Source organism: Heterodontus francisci, chromosome 3 (assembly GCF_036365525.1).
Source record: "Heterodontus francisci isolate sHetFra1 chromosome 3, sHetFra1.hap1, whole genome shotgun sequence".
NCBI lineage: Eukaryota > Metazoa > Chordata > Chondrichthyes > Heterodontiformes > Heterodontidae > Heterodontus > Heterodontus francisci.
In genome coordinates, this window is record NC_090373.1 from 86,396,275 (window position 1) to 86,413,390 (window position 17,116).

The window sequence follows — 17,116 nt, forward strand, 5'->3', positions numbered from 1 at the left end:
AGATTTCAGCAAATGCCAAATTTACTTGGTTACCCAGTAGTTGAAAAAAACTAGTACTGAATGTGTATTGTCTATTTTGTAACAATGACACAGAATAAACATAGAATTGTTCATTATTATTCCTTTTTCTTTGATAGCTGGCTACATCACCCAAGATGATTAAGTCATTTTGGGAACTGTGCCTTGCATCATTAACTGAGCAGCTGTCACATAAATTTGATGTGGTGCAAATGTGGGTGTGTACAATATAGCCATCAGATATGTAGAGTTTAAAGTAGAGTCTGTGCATTGTGAGCCTGTACCAGTACAGACAAGTGGATTCCAGAGACACCAATACAAGGGACTAGAAAGTAGAGTTTCTGGCGGGCTTCAGTAATACCCAGTGTTTAGCTACAAGAAATTCTGGGTCATCCACAACTTAATGTCTGACAGGCAATCAGACAGGAATCAAGGGTCTTAGTGGTGAGGTAGCTGTGTATCATTGACATATATATCATATAATATGTCCGTATGCATATGTTTATGTCTCTGAGCAGATTATATATATTGGTACATTTGTATTTGGGTATGTGGGTATGCATATATATTTGTGTGTGTGTGTGAATACCAAGAGCTCGCCATGCATCAACATCCCTTACATAAGCAATGATGCCAAATACCAGCACTTAGCACTGTCGCTAGAACACTTGCTACCCACCAAAGCCTTAGTGGGAAGCACCGATGCTGGCAACGATGAAACTTGGAAGTCACTAAGCTCAATCATCTGTGAAACAGCAGAAACAACTTTCAGTAAAGCAGAACCCACAACAAGGGCTAGTTTGAGACCTCCTCAGCTGAGATGATATCTGTTATTGATGCAAAAAACAAAGCCGACATGATGCACAATATAAACCCAACAGCTAAAACATTGCATGACCTGAAAGTAGCCAAGACGGCCGTGCAAAGGAGAGGGAGATACTGTGCAACCAAACACTGGATCAGCTTATGTCAAGAAATCCAAACGGCGTGTGACAAAGGGAATTCTACGAGCTATGTTCAAAGGGGTCAAGAGGGCACTTGGCCCTGCCATCACCAAAGTTGCTCCCCTGAAGTCGGCAGAAGGTAATGTACTTGACAGAAATAAACAGATGTCCCACTGGGCTGAACACTACTGTGAGCTACACTCCTGTGAATCGGACATCTCCCAGTCTGCATTTGATGCTCTCCCGCAACTTCCTGTCATGGATGAGTTAGATGAAGAACACTCATCACTGGAGCTCGAGAAGGCCATAGACCGCCTAGCGAATAGAAGGGCATGCGGCATAGATGGAATCCCAGCCAAACTGCTCAAGCATGGAAAGTCCCATCTATTGCCACACCTTTATGACCACCTCCTTCTCTGCTGGAAAGTAGACTCTGTTCTAGAGGAGATGCATGATGCCAAAATCATCACACTATACAAAAACAAAGGCGACAGAGGAGACTGCAACAAGTACGGGGGCACCTCTCTCCTTAGCGTTACGGGGAAGGCCTTTGCTAGGGTCAAACTTAAGTCCATTTGCTTGCAGAGTGTACCCGGAGATATAGTGCAGTTTCCACGCCAGCAGATCTACTGTGGATATGATCTTCTCCATATGCCAGCTCCAAGAGAAGTGTAGGGAACAGAGTATACCCCTTCACCTTATTTTCGTAGATCTCACTAAGACATTCGACACCATAAGCAGAGCAGGGCTCTACAAGATTTTAGAAAAATTGGCTGTCCACCGAAGCTCCTCAGTCTCATCCGCTCCTTCCATGACATCATGCACTGTACTGTACAGTTTGGCTCCATTTCTGACCGTTTCGGAGTGAAGAATGGTGTGAAACCGGGTTGTGTCCTAGCCCCCACTCTGGTATCTTCTTCATCATGCTCCTGACCTTCGCCTTCCCTGCAGATATGGAAGGAGTCGACTTGCACTCTAGGCCAGGCAGCAAGCTCTACAATCTATTAAGGCTCATGTCCTGATCAGAGAACTTCTCTACGCTGATGATGCTGCGCTAGTTGCTCACACAGAAACTCAGCTACAAAGACTCATGGACTGTATCTCCCATGCCTGTAACCTATTCTCCTTGACTACAAGCATCAAGAAAACAGTGGTCATGGGACAAGGTGTTACATCTCTGCCCCACTGGAAGTGGTTAGCAAATTCTGCTACCTTGGGTCCATGATGATATTCAATCTGTACCTTGATGCAGAGCTTGATACATACATAGGGAAAGCAGCTACCACCTTTGGCTGACTTGTGAAACATGTATGGGATAACTCCAAGCTAACACTTTGGACCAAGCTGATGGTTTACAAGGCTTGTGTTCTCAGCACCTTGTGTGGCTGTGAAACATGGGAGACTTACAGCTACCAGGAAAAGAAGCTCAATAATTTCTATCTTTTCTGTCTGGTTATATACTGGCAGGACAAAATCACAAATGCAGCAGTTCTCTCAAAGGCAGAGCTCCCAAGTGTGTTGGCGCAAATCAAACAGAGGCAGCTACAGTGGATCGGACATGTTCGCAGGACGGAAGACACGTAAAGACCTTCAGTATGGTGAGGTAGTCGGGGCCAGATGACCAGTGGGGTGCCAAAAGCTCTGCTTCAAGGATGCTTGCAAGTGTGACATGAGGGCCCTAAATGTCGACTATTGCACCTGGGAGTCGCTAGCTGACGAAAGAGGGAAATGGCGACACATCCTGTGGACTGGTGTGCAGTACCACAATGACCAATTGCTCCAGCAGCTTGGCAACAGGCACCAATGTCAGAAACAACTCCCTGTGTCACTTGGCAGCTTCACATGTAGCACTTGTGGCAGAACCTTCACAGCCATCAGCAAAGGTGCACCAAGAGAAGACACCCCACCAAAATGGATTGTTTGCTGCATGTCCATTATCTTTCGTAGATGGAAGAATGCCAACCAACCAACCACATTTATATAGAGCATTTAATGTTGTAAAATGTCCCAAGGAGCTTATCAATAAAAACACTGAGCCAAGGAAAGAGATATTAGGCCAGATGACCAAAAGCTTTATCAAAGAGTTAGGTTTTAAGGAGCATCTTAAAAGAAGAGAGAGGTTGAGAGGCTTAGGTAGGGAATTACAGAACTTGCGGCCAGGGCATTTGAAAGCAAGGCTGCCAATGCTGGAGTAATTAAAATCGGGGGTGCTCAAGAGTCCAATATTGGAAGACTACAGAGATCTCAAAGGCTTGTAAGGCTGGAGGAGGTTACAAAGATAGGAGGGGCAAGATCATAGAGGAATTTGCAAGCACAGATGAGGATTTTAACATCGCCACATTGTTGGAGCAGGATCCAGTGAAAGTCAGCTAGCGGAGGGTGATTGGTGAATGAGATTTGGAGTAAATTAAGATACAGACAACAGACATTTGAATGAACACAAGTTTTCGTAGAATGAAAAATGGGAGGCCAACCAGAAATAATACTGGAATGGTCGAGTCCAGAGGTAACAAAGGCATGGATGAGGGTTTCAGCAGCAGATGAGCTGAGGCAGGGTCAGAGACGAGCGATGTTACAGAGGTGGAAGTAAGCAGTCTTGGTGATGGTGTGGTATGTGGTCAAAAACTCATCTTGGGGTCAAACCAAGGTTGCAAACTATCTTACTCAGATTAAGATAGTTGACCAGGATGGAAACGGTCAGAGAATGGCGATTGTGATGTGAAGCAAAGACAATAGCTTCAGTCTTCCCCAATATCCAGTTGGAGGGAATTTCTGCTCATCAATATCAGATGTCGGACGGTGGAGGGATCCAAGAAGGTGCTGGTGAGATACAGCTGAGTGTCATCGGCACACATGTGGAACCTGATGTGTTTCAGGATGTTATCGCCGATGGATAGCATGTTCATGAGAAATAGAAGGGAGCCAAGTGTGAGGACTGAGGTGGAAGGAGTGCACTGTTAATTCAATTCCGCTTCTCCACAGGTCACAACATATATTTAAATTTTCCCACTTACCGAAGCAATCAATCAGATACTTTACTTTCCCCAGAATAAAGCACACCAACCAGCTTTCTTTAATAAACAACAAAACTATCATTTTATAAATTAAGTCTTAACCAATAATGAAGTAAACATACACATGAATTGAAATATTAAGGCCCCTTATTTTTATCTTAGCCCTCACACGCATTCACATACACAACCGGTTAACTGGGGGGGGGTGGAGAAAAAGGATTTTTGTTTACTGCTGTTACAAAGAAATGGAAATAATAAAAAATAAACTGAAGAGAATATATGGAAGTCCTTGGTTTTGGGGAGATGTCCCAAAGGCGAGTAGGTGGCTGCCACCAGGAATCGTCCGAGAACAGTGCTTTCAAAGGTATTCAGCACAGAAGGCTTCACATAGGTCTTCCATCAGGTGTGCAGCTACAAAGGTTTCCATTCTCACATTCGATGCAAAGTTCCTTCAAAGAGGCAAGGTTTTCTGCAAACATGCGGGATTTCTTCAAATAAGGGAGGCACCAGTACAACATGATACAGAATTTGCTTTTCAAAAGCAGGGATTCTTCAGAGAGAGAGAGTTATCAGCTGGCTGAATCTTCTGTCCTTCTGGCAAGTCAATCAGTAAACTCCAACTGCCTGTGTTTAGCCAAACCAACTGGCTTTTTTAACAGTTTAAAATGAAACTAATTGTTCAGCAGCAATCTTGTGACAGCCATAAATTTATTTTTTATTCAGAGATATAGCACTGAAACAGGCCCTTCGGCCCACCGAGTCTGTGCTGACCAACAACCACCCATTTATACTAACCCTACATTAATCCCATATTCTCTACCACATCCCCACCATTCTCCAACCACTTACCTACACTCGGGGCAATTTACAATGGCCAATTTACTTATCAATCTGCAAGTCTTTTGGAGATGGGAGGAAACCGGAGCACCCGGCGGAAACCCACACAGACACAGGGAGAACTTGCAAACTCCACACAGGCAGTACCCAGAACTGAACCCAGGTCGCTGGAGCTGTGGGGCTGCGGTGCTAACCACTGTGCCGCCCTAATTGTGGTCTGTCATTTCCTTGTAAACAAAAGATAAGGCTGAAGCATTTGTAACAATCTTCAGCCAGAGGTGCCGAGTGGATGATCCATCTCGGCCTCCTCCTGAAGTCCCCAGCATCGCAGATGCCAGTCTTCAGCCAATTCGATTCAATCCACATGTTATCAAGAAACGACTGAAGGCATTGGATACTGCAAAGGCTATGGGCCCTGAAAACATACCGACAATAGAACTGAAGACCTGTGCTCCAGAACTTGCCGCGCCTCTAGCCAAGCTGTTCCAGTACAGCTACAACACTGGCATCTACCGGCAATGTGGAAAATTGCTGAGGTATGTCCTGTACACAAAAAGCAGGACAAATCCAACCCAGCCAATTAGTGGCCCATCAGTCTATTCTCGATCATTTGTAAAGTGATGGACGGTGTCATCAACAGTGCGATCAAGCAGCACTTACTTAGCCATAACCTGCTCAGTGACACTCAGTTTGGGTTCCACCAGGGCCACTCAGCTTCTGACCTCATTACAGTCTTGGTTCAAACATGGACAAAAGAGCTGAACTCGAGGTGAGGTGCGAGTGACTGCCCTTGATATCAAGGCAGAATTTGACCGAGTATGGCACCAAGGAGCCCTAGCAAAAGCAGGAGTCAATGGGAATCGGGAGGAAAACTCTCTGCTGTTTGGAGTCATACCTAGTGTAAAGGAAGATGGTTGTGGTTGTTGGAGGTCAGTCATCTCAACTCCAGGACATCACTACAGGAGTTCCTCAGGGCAGTGTCCTAGACCCAACCATCTTCAGCTGCTTCATCAATGACCTTCCTTCATTCATAAAGTCAGAAGTGGGGATGTTCACTGATGATTGCACAATGTTCAGCACCATTCACGACGACTCAGGTACTGAAGCAGTCTGTGTAGAAATGCAACAGGACCTGTTGCATTTCTACACAGTAATATTCACACCACACAAGTGCCAGGCAATGAGCATCTCAAGCAAGAGAGAATCTAATCATCTCCCCTTGGCATTCAACGGCATTTCGATCGCTGAATCCTTCACTGTCAACATCCTGGGGGTTACCATTGACCAGAAACTGAACTGGAGTAGCCATTTAAATACCGTGGCTATAAGAGTAGGTCAGAGGCTAGGAATCCTGCAGCGAGTAACTCACCTCCTGACTCCCCAAAGCCTGTCCACCTTCTGTTGACCTTCCTTTTTTAAAAAAAAACACCCACAGTTTAGCTTCTTCAAGATTCCAACATCCATGAAATCCTTTTCGTTTTTTAAAATGTGGGTTCTCAAGCTTTAAGAAAAAATGGATTCTTCCCAACACAAGAATAGCTCCATGGGGTCTCCAGAGCTAACAGTGCGGGAGTGGGAGGAGAACACATTGCAAATGAATCTCTGGCTTTGATTTGATAGAGAAGAATGGAATTCTATTCTTATCAACTAAGCAAGGGAAGTTCCATCCATATGGATGACGGAGGATAGATGTTAGAGGAGAATGATACAGTCAACTATGTCAAAGCCTGCAGATAGGTTGAGGAAAAATAGTTTGTCATGGTCAAAAAGAATATTGGCTGTGACTTTGATGAGAGCGATTTCTGTACTGTGGGCGGGCCAATACCTGATTGGAGGGATTCAAACATGGAATTGCAGGAACGATGGGCACAGATTTAGGAAACAACAATACATTCAACGACTTTGGAGAGGAAAGGGAGTTTGGAGATAGGGTGATAGTTTGCGAGGACAGAGGGATCCAAGGTAGGTTTTTTGAGGAGAGGCGTGATGACATCAGATTTGAAGGGTGTGGGACAGTAATGAGGAGAGGGAACCATTAACAATATGAACTAACATGGGGCCCAGGAAGGGAAGTTGAGTGGTCAGCATTTTGATCAGAATAGGGTCAAGAGAGTAGAGGGCAGGTCTCATAGTCCAGATGAGGTTGAAGAGAGCTTTGCAGGAGATAGGATAGAATCTAGAGAAAGATGTGTGTTCAGACTGGGGCAGCAGGGAGCATTTGGGGAAGTTTGTCACTGTGGACTGGAAGGGAAGGATGCAGTAGAAGCAGCTAAACGGATCGTCTCGATCTTTGTGACAAAAAAGTGCGGAAGGTGTGATTATTTAAGGTGGTGGATGAGGTGCCAATAAAGCAGGTTCCTTTGTCGTGGATGGTGTTGGCTTCTTGAGTGTTGTTGGAGCTGCACTCATCCTGGTAAGTGGAGAGCATTCCATCATGCTCCTGATTTGTGCTTCATAGATGGTGGACAGGCTTTGGAGAGTCAGAAGATGAGTTATTGCTGCAGAAATCCCAGCCTCTGACCTGCACTTGTAGCCACAGTAAGTTTCTGGTCATTGGTTTCCTGCATGAAACACCACCCCCCCACCCCCCCCACCCCACACTCCCTGGATGTTGCTGGTGGGGGATTCAGCAATGGTAATGCCATTGAATGTCAAGGGGTGATGGTTAGATTCTTCTTGTGATGGCTATTGCTTGGCACGTGTGTGGCATGAATGTTACTTGCCACCTATCAGCACAAGTTTAGTTTAGTTTAGTTTAGTTTAGAGTTACAGCACTTTAACAGGCCCTTCGGCCCACCGAGTCTGTGCCGACCATCGACCACCCATTTATACTAATCCTACACTAATCCCGTATTCCTATCACATCCCCACCTGTCCCTATATATTTCCCTACCACCTACCTATACTAGGGGCAATTTATGATGGCCAATTAACCTATCAACCTGCAAGTCTTTGGCATGTGGGAGGAAACCGGAGCACCCGGAGGAAACCCACGCAGACACAGGGAGAACTTGCAAACTCCGCACAGGCAGTACCCAGAATCAAACCCGGGTCCCTGGAGCTGTGAGGCTGCGGTGCTAACCACTGTGCCAATGTGCCAATGTGAATGTTGTCTCGGTCTGTCGTATGCAAGTACGGACTGCTTCATTAGCTGAGGAATTGTGAATGGAGCTGAGCACTGTGAAATCATCAGCAAACATCCTCACTTCTGACCTTGTGTTGGAGAGAAGGTGTTGCACTGTTTTCTTTTTGTATTAAAACTTAGGATTCTGTGTTTTTAAAAACTGAAAAAGGATTTCAGTGGACATTGAGACAGCTGCAAATAGTTGAGCTTTATGGATGTTTTGAAAGGAAGTTCAACAAAGGCTGAACTGGTAAACAAGGACTGGAATGCAGATAATTTCATGGAAACCAGCATGGGGTTGACCTCAGAGCTACTCTCTGTTATGACAAGAGATAATTTATGACTGGGCATGTGACCTGTTTCAGGAAGGTTTTTGTTTCAGTTTGGAACTTTAAAAAGCCAGTGAGTTTGAGTGGAAAGCAGGCATTTGAAATTTGATTTTGACCTGCCTGGAGATCAGAAGAAGACCCAGAAAAAATATTATCTCTCTATAAAGAATCCCTGCATCAAGCGTGATTCCTGTTGCCTCCTGGATTTAAGAAATCCTGAATATTTGGAAAAAAACTTTTACTGCTGTATTGCTGCTGTAAGACCTAAGATGATCCTTGTTGCTGCACACCGGATAGAAGACCTTATGTGAAGCCTTCTACTGTTTAAGTTCTTTGAACACCTACCCATCACAGACTGTTCATCAACCTTGCCTGGAAAGACTCTGAGTGGCATCCAACTATTTGACTTTGGGACACCTCCACCAAACCAAAGAACTTCCTTTCAGATCATGACAGACTGAGTTTTTTAAATTATTCTTTTGATTCCTATGAAACAGCTGTAAACCAAAATTCCTTTTTTTCCCAGTTAACCCGGATTAGATTAGATTAGATTAGATTAGAGATACAGCACTGAAACAGGCCCTTCGGCCCACCGAGTCTGTGCCGAACATCAACCACCCATCTATACTAATCCTATATTCCTACCAAACATCCCCACCTGTCCCTATATTTCCCTACCACCTACCTATACTAGTGACAATTTATAATGGCCAATTTACCTATCAACCTGCAAGTCTTTTGGCTTGTGGGAGGAAACCGGAGCACCCGGAGAAAACCCACGCTGTATGTGCATGAGGGCTAGGAAAAATAAGGAGCTTTAATATCTCACTTCGTATATATATTTCCTTCATTATTGGTTAAGACTTGGTTTTATAATAAACAGTTCATTTTTTTGTTGTTGATTAAAGAAACCTGGTTGGTATTCTTTATACTGGGACAAATAGAGTATCTAATTGGCTGTTTCGGTAAGTGGGAAAATTTACTGATATGCCCTGACCTGTGGAAAAGTGGGACTGAATTAACAGTGCACTCCTCCCGCCTTGATCGTAACAAAGGTCATTGATGAAGCAACTGAAGATGGTTGGGCCTACGACACTGCCCTGAAGAGTTCCTGCAGCAATGTCCTGGAGCTTAGATGGATGTGTGTGAGTATGTATGTCTGTCTGTCTCTCTCTCACACAGTATATGGGTATATATCAGTGTAATTACTCAGATCAGCTTTATTGCAGGGGCTGCTTTAGCAAGACAAAACTCAATATGCGTAAAGAAAGAAATTGCATTTACATAGTGTCTTTGATGTCTCGGGATTTCCCAAAGCTTTTTACAGTTGATAAATTATTTTGAAGTGTTGGCAAGTTCAATAGCAATATACTGCAGGTGCTAGAAATCTGAAATAAAGGCAGAAAATGCTGGAAATATTCAGCAGATCTGGCAGCATCAGTTCCAACAAAAGATCGTCAATCTGAAACATTAACTCTGTTTCTCTCTCCATAGATACTGCTGAGCATTTTCAGCATTTTCTGTTGAAGTTAAATTCTGTGGTTGTTTAGATGACATTGTGCCAAATCATTATTGAATGAATGCTTTTGTCATTACAAATATTAACTTTTGTTGATAATGGGAGAGCCTGTATGTATTCATCTAAACTGAGTTGCTACATTTAAAGCCTTATTTCATGCTGTTGGAGATTCACCTTTTTGCAATGATATAATACATAGTCACATTGGTAGAAAGGCTCTAATTACAGCAGCAGTAATTTTAGAGTGCAATAAAACAATTTACACTGATTTTTTTTAAAAGTATAAGCATTTGAGAATGTTTACCTGTCGTTTGCCTTCAAAAGTAAACATTTTTCAAGCCAATTCCTAATGATAGGAACATAGGAAATAGGAGCAGGAGTAGGCCATTCAACCCGTCGAGCCTGCTGCGCCATTCAAACAGATCATGGCTGATCATCTATCTCAACGCTATTTTTCTCCACTATCCCCATATCCGTTGATGTCATTAGTATCCAGAAATCTATTGATTTCTGTCTTGAACATGCTGAGTGATTGAGCTTCCACAGCTCTCTGGGGTAGAGAATTTCAAAGATTCACCACATTCTGAGTAAAGAAATTCCTCATCTCAGTCTTAAATGGCCTGCCGCTTATTCTGAGACTGTGTCCCCTTGTTCTAGACTCATTAGCCAGGGGAAACGTCCCATCCACATCTACCCAGTCATGCCCCAATGAGATCACCTCTCATTTTTCGAAACTCTAGAGAATGCAGGCCCAGTTTCTGCACTCTGTCCTCATAAGACAATCCCGCCATCCCACGGATGGTGAACCTCCATTGCACTCCCTGTATGGCAAGTATATCCTTCCATAGATAAGGAGACCAAAACTACACAATATTCCAGGTGCGGTCTCACCAAGGTTCATACAAGCACAGAAAGATATCTTTAGTCCTGTTCTCAAATCCCCTTGCAATGAAGGCCACCATACCATTTGCGTTCCTAATTGCTTGCTGCACCTGCATAATAGTTTTTAGTGACTCATGGCCAATGACACCCAGGTCTCTGTACATCAACTTTCCACCATCTCACCATTTAAGTAATACTCTGCCTTTCTGTTTTTCTACCAAAGTGGATCGCCTCACCCTTATTCACATTATATTCCAACCGCCATGTTCCTGCACATTCACTTAGCCTGTCCAAATCCCTTTGAAGCCTCCTTGCATCCTCCTCACAACTTACATTCCCACCTAGTTTTGTGTCATCAGCAAATTTGGAAATATTATATTTGGTCCCCACATCCAAATCATTTAACTAGATTGTAATCAGCTGTAGCCCCAGTCTACTGTCAATCATCAGTAAAGTGATGGAGGTGTCATCAACAGTGCCATCAAGCCATATAATACCGTGGCTACAAGAGCAGGTCAGAGGCTAGGGATCCTGTGGCGAGTAACTCACCTCCTGACTCCCCAAAGCCTGTCCACCATCTACAAGGCACAAGTCAGGAGTGTGATGGAATACTCTCCACTTGCCTGGATGGGTGCAGCTCCAACAACACTCAAGAAGCTCGACACCATCCAGGACAAAGCAGCCCACTTGATTGGCACCCCATCCACAACATTCACTCCCTCCACAACCAAAGCACAGTGGCAGCAGTGTGTACCATCTACAAGATGCACTGCAGCAACCTACCAAGGCTCCTGAGACAGCACCTTCCAAACCCGCAACCTCTACCAACTAGAAGATCAAGGGCAGCAAATGCATGGGAACACCACCACCTGCAAGTTCCCCTCCAAGTCACACACCATCCTGCCTTGGAACTATATCGCCATTCCTTCACTGTTGCTGGGTCAAAATCCTGGAACTCCCTTCCTAATAGCACTGTGGATGCCCCTACCGCACATGGACTGCAGCGGTTCAAGAAGGCAATAAATGCTGGCTTAGACAATGATGCCCACATCCCATGAATGAATTAGAAAAAAATGTAGCTTTCCTCTTCATTATAATTATTGTATTAAGAAATAATCTACAGTATTCTATAGTATTCTATATAATTTTGGTTTTGAAGTGCTGTGGCCCAAATAAATCACACTTTTCATGTTTTTCATGGTTATGCAGTATATTCGATAGTTTTGAATTCTTTTTGCTCATGCCTTCAATATTTAAGTTGACAAGTCACAGAAAAATGATTTTAAATTTAAAATAATATACATCTGTAAGCGTTGGTTTTAAAAAAAACTGATAGTTATGTGAAGCTTTTCAAACAATTTGAACAATATTTTGGCTAGCTCATAGTTTGGGCTGGTTATTAGCTCGGAGGTGGGGAGGGTGCAGGGGATGCAGCTTTGAGATTGGAAAACCCAGGAGAACGGGTTTCTCAGAGCTCTTGCTGAATTTAGCAGTGGAACCTGTATAGCATTTTTTATTTGTTTCCCAACTGCAGCCAGGTGATTGAGAGGCTGTCTGTCAGGTGGCAGCCAGAGAGCAGGGAGAAAGGGATTGGAAAGGCCCTGGAACACGGGCAGGGGTGGGATTGGTTTCACAGGTTAGGTCGAGGTTGTGGATGGGGGCGACCGAGATTTGATGGGCAGAGATTTGGAGGCTAAAGAAAAGATTGGGTCCAGTGTTTGGGGGAAATCGGAGACCAGAGGCACAAGCGGAGACTGGACTTGTAGGGAGGTTGGAGGCCCGTGGAGGAGAGCAAAAGGGTTTTATGAGGTGGGGTGGGGCGTGTGGTGGTGGTGGTGGGGAGGGAGTGTAGATCAGAAGAGTCAGGTGGGTGTCCGATCGCAGAAACAGGTAAACTGTATGCAGCAGTTAAGTAGACACTAACTTCCTGGATCCAGCAGTCCTTGTCTCCCTTTAGCTACTGGGCTTCCTGAGGTCCAGAAAACTCAACCTGCCAACTTTAACTCAAAATTGTGGGTCAAAATGCAACACGTAGTTTCATTAGCATATTTAAATTGCCAACCTACCTCCTGAGAGCAGGTTCATTGCCCGCCCCGGTCTCATCCATTAAAACTGAAAGTGGGTGGGTTGAGGTGAGGATTCAGATTTTTAACATTTTGGCATGCCACCTGACCCAATCATGCCTGTTTTAGGGAATTAAAAATTCCCTCCTTGATATTTCTATAATATTTGATGCAACAACTGTTCACTAGAATTGAACTGTTTCACCACCTAAGATGTAAATATCTAATCTTGTTACAATGGTCTGTGTGTTGTCATGCAGGCCCCCACCTGCCAAGAATGAGGCATATTAATTTTGTCATATGAACATTGATTTTCAACTTTCTGGGAAGAAAAGAAAAGGCCTGTTACAAGGGCTGCCAGACACTTGGCTGAAAAACATTTGCATATTAACAGACAGTGCTTGTGGAGACAAAAGGACCATTCCCTGACCCATTCAACCCACAATGGATTTTGATCACCAGACATTGAAGGTGTAAGGAAGAGCATTCCAGAGACTGCTAAGGTAACACAATCCACAAAAGCCAGGACTGGTTAAACCAGTCTAACTGGCTGGTCCAGGGTTTTTTGAACTAGCCACAGAGTTCTTGAACTCAGAAAGACTGTTTGCTCCTGGATTGAGAAGACCTCTCCTGTCTGCTCCCATCTCTTTTTCTCTCTCACAAGCCTCTGGGTCCACTGAGGACACATGAACCTCAAGAGAGAAAAGTCTCCTACATCGAACAAGGTTTAAGAAGAATACTGGGCCCTAATGGAAAGCAAGACCTACCTACAATCAAGGACTTTACAGCGAGCTCGAAGAACAGTAACCAAAACCATCTTCAGATATTGCCTCAAACTTTTCCACTTTATTTATTCTGCTCTCTTCTGTCTCTATTTGCATGTGTGTATTCTGTATGCATGCTAGCGTGGGTGTGTCACGTATCCATAGGCATGAACTGAATTAGAGTTTAAGTTTAATAAAGTTCAACCATTTTTCTATAAACCTAAGGAAACCTGTTTGGCTAGTTTCTTTGCCTTATAATTGGAGTTAGTTAACAAGGATTCACCAAGAGGGAGCTAAAAAAAACAGTGTGTTTAAAATTAAACCCTGTTATGATAAGACCAGGTGAAGGTTGAGAGGGAACTCTAGACCCCTTTCTCACCTGGCCGTAACAGTATTGGTTAGATACTGGATTTTATGTACAGGAAACTGTTTTGTTCTAATGTAAAACATTTTTCCTATTTTATAGAGGACTTTCAAGAACTTTTTTTCCAGAGGGCCTTTTAAGAGAATGCAGACGGTAGACAAAGAAAAAACCTATCCAGACCGAATGCCCCTGGAATCTGTATACAAGGTAAGTTCTGCATCACTGCTGCATTATGCTTAATGGGGATCAATATCTGTAATGGGGATCAATATCTGTGCTTATCCAAAAAGATAGCCAAAAATTCACTCATCCAAAATGCTAAGTAATGTAAAATATATTCCATGTCAAAAAATAGGGGATCTGAAGTGGAAATGTGAAAAGTATTTTAGATAGATCTGTGTTTTAGATACAGTGCTCAAGTAAATTCTTCTCTGTATCTCCATCACAACTACTATTTATGCTGAAGTCGATTCCTGGTGAGCACTTGCAAATCAAACTCCATTATCTTGTGATTCGACTGTGTCTCCAGCCAAGTCAGTTGATTACACTGATGGTTTATATATCACACTACTTGACATCATCCAGTCTTATTACTTTTTTAGTGGGACGACTAAGAAGGAGGGGGGGACGCAAACTCCTGTGAGATTCCTGTTTTCCAGCTACAGCTTACTTGCTGTGGACAGTGATACTGCCCAGATGTGATGCTAGAGATACCATTCACACAACCATTAAAAGGCTGATAATACTTTCTGTTTTATAAATGGGGGGCATTACAGAGGTTATGATAAATCTGTGCACGGCAGTGGTTAGGCTAGAGAGTACAATGTACAGTATGGGGTGCTACATTATAACAATTAATACTATAGAGAACGTATAGCTTCAGTTTGCCAGGATGAAAAGCTATAGTTAAGGGGAGAGATGAGGTACTTGGACTATTCCCAGTAGAACAGAGAAGACTAGGAGGAGATTTAATGAGAGGTTTTTTTTTAATTATGAAGGGTTTTGATAGGGTGAATTGGGGCAGAGTATTTCCTCTCGTTGGGAATTTTTTATTTCATTAAGGGAGAGTGGTTAGGATATACTTATTTGCATAAAGAATTGTTAGAGAATGGAATGGTTTTCCACAGGGAGTCTTAAAACAAGATCACTGCATCTTTTAAAAGAAGAGTAGATAAATATTAAGTAGAAAAATACAGGACTTTAGGGAGGCCAAGAAAGTGGGATTAGTCTTGGATTGCCCCAATCACCTCCTTTTGAGGCGAATAGCTCAAGTTTCCCAAGTCTTTCATTATAGCTCAGTACTCTTGATGCAAAAGATCAGTTATGGGCTCTTCTCTTTTGTGTTTGTTTAAGTAATGTGGACTGGGAATTTCATTAGAGCTGCTCCCACTTCAGTGCTGTAACTTTACTGTACTTTTGGCACAGGTACAGCAAGCAGAGCAGGAGCAGCTCTGAGGAAATACCTGGTCATGATTTCGGTCAGGGCCCTGCCATCTAATATTGTCTGCCACAACATCATCTAATAGCAAAATCGTATAGCTGGCAAAGCCTGAATAAAATCAGCCCTGTGATTTCCATCTGTATGTAGTACATACACACAATTGGTGTGTGTCTCAAGGACAGTACATAAACCATTCAAGTGACTTCAGCTCATCAGTTTGATGTGTTCTTGCTTAACAACACACTTCACTCAGTTTGTCATCCTTTGTGAAAAAGCTGAATGTAAATATATATTTTATCTCAAAGACCAATTTGTATCCACTCCCCTCCCAAAACGCAAGAGTTGAACTATCACTGAAATCTCATTTTCAATAAGAATATTCCATTTAGAAGAGAGTTTATACAGGATTGGGTTCTGACAATCTCAAAATCATTCCAATAAAGTAGGCCCTTCGGCCCATTTGATTTAATCATTCTTGAATTCCAAATCTAATGTTTTCTCATAAAAGTATCTTGCTGCTAATTAAGTTAGTCCAGTGACAGACCTTGGCCATCCTCCTTGACAAGCCTTCCAGGTGTTAACTTTGAAGGTTCTGCTTCACTTCTGGAATTTTCTACCGTGAATTTTGGCTCGTGCCAAATCATTGTTCAGTGAATCATTTTTACTCCATTAAAAATGGAAAATATAAACTACTTCATAGATGTTCAGATTGTACAAAATTATGTTTTGATCTATTTTGTTAACGTTGTCATATTTGTGAACTACAGCTTCTTTAAGCTCCCACATAAAAATATTTGCTGCTTTATATCATTGCATATGTATTTGCTACATTATATCTCTCAAACATTTTACCCGCAATCTTTGTTTCTTGACAATGGCCCATGTAATGCTGGGAGCAGCAAGTGATGATACTTTCAATGTTTGAACTATGATTTGTAGCCCTCTGTTTAAAGAAGGTGCAAATCATCATCTAAGGTTGATTCTCTTAGAATAAAGTATTGATTAAGTTGGTGTTGCTCACAGTTGACTACCTCAATCTATATGAAGGATGCACTGGCTTTTAAATAAACGGTCTTTTTTCTTCTTACCATCTTGATGTTTATGTAGCCATATAATAGAAAAATGGAGATCGTTGAGTGTAAACTGTGCCAGTGATGGATTCTTAAAGCCTGTTTTTTTCCATTTTCTTTCTTAATCTCCTTTGCCCTGAGATGATTACTACATTACACGATGTGCAAAAAAATGCCTTTTTTAGTGATAGCTGCTCCTCTTTATAAAGTATATTACCATGCAAAATTCCTGCTGCAGTCTTAAGAAGGGTTATCCATTTTTTTTTTTTGCATAGCGCCCTGTACAAGAGTTCCATATCCCTGTGTTAAACTGTAAAATTTTATTTTATTTCAATCTGCATTTCTAGAAGCAGCAGATTGATGTGTTAGGGCAGATTTTCCTGCTTCAGCAACTGGAGCAATTGGATCATATGCACACAATAAATACAGGAAAATCAGGCAACCAGGAGCATATGGCCCTAATAGAGCTGTCCAATTTTCCATCCTTAAACTTAAATGGATATTTGCATTCGCCCACCTTATTTTCCTGGCAATCTGGTAGACGCAGGTGCAGGATCAGAAAAATCTCCCTATTTTATTTTTAACGTGCATTTAGATCCTCAATTCAGTCAATTTAGATTGAGTTCAAAAGGTACTTGGTGCATTGATTTTTTTCTTCAGCAGTGCATTATGTTAGTCTGGCTATATGTACTTTGAAAACATTGATAAGGTTCCAGTGAGTTGTTCTTTCTGAAAAAGAAAGGCAGG

The 17,116-nt window shown here is 42.7% G+C and overlaps 1 protein-coding gene across 7 annotated transcripts in view; it reads left to right on the plus strand.

Moving 5' to 3' along the window:
- The window catches only part of gtf3c2 (general transcription factor IIIC, polypeptide 2, beta), a 144,830-nt gene that overhangs the window by 121,336 nt on the left and 6,378 nt on the right, over positions 1–17,116 (plus strand). For all 7 annotated transcript variants that reach the window (XR_010971192.1, XM_068024076.1, XM_068024081.1 and 4 more), the window contains exon 17: positions 13,961–14,065. Coding sequence is in view for 6 of the 7 variants with exons in the window: in XM_068024076.1 (XP_067880177.1) it covers positions 13,961–14,065 (105 nt within the window). In the remaining variant the exon portion in view is untranslated. The remainder of the gene's footprint in view (positions 1–13,960; positions 14,066–17,116) is intronic.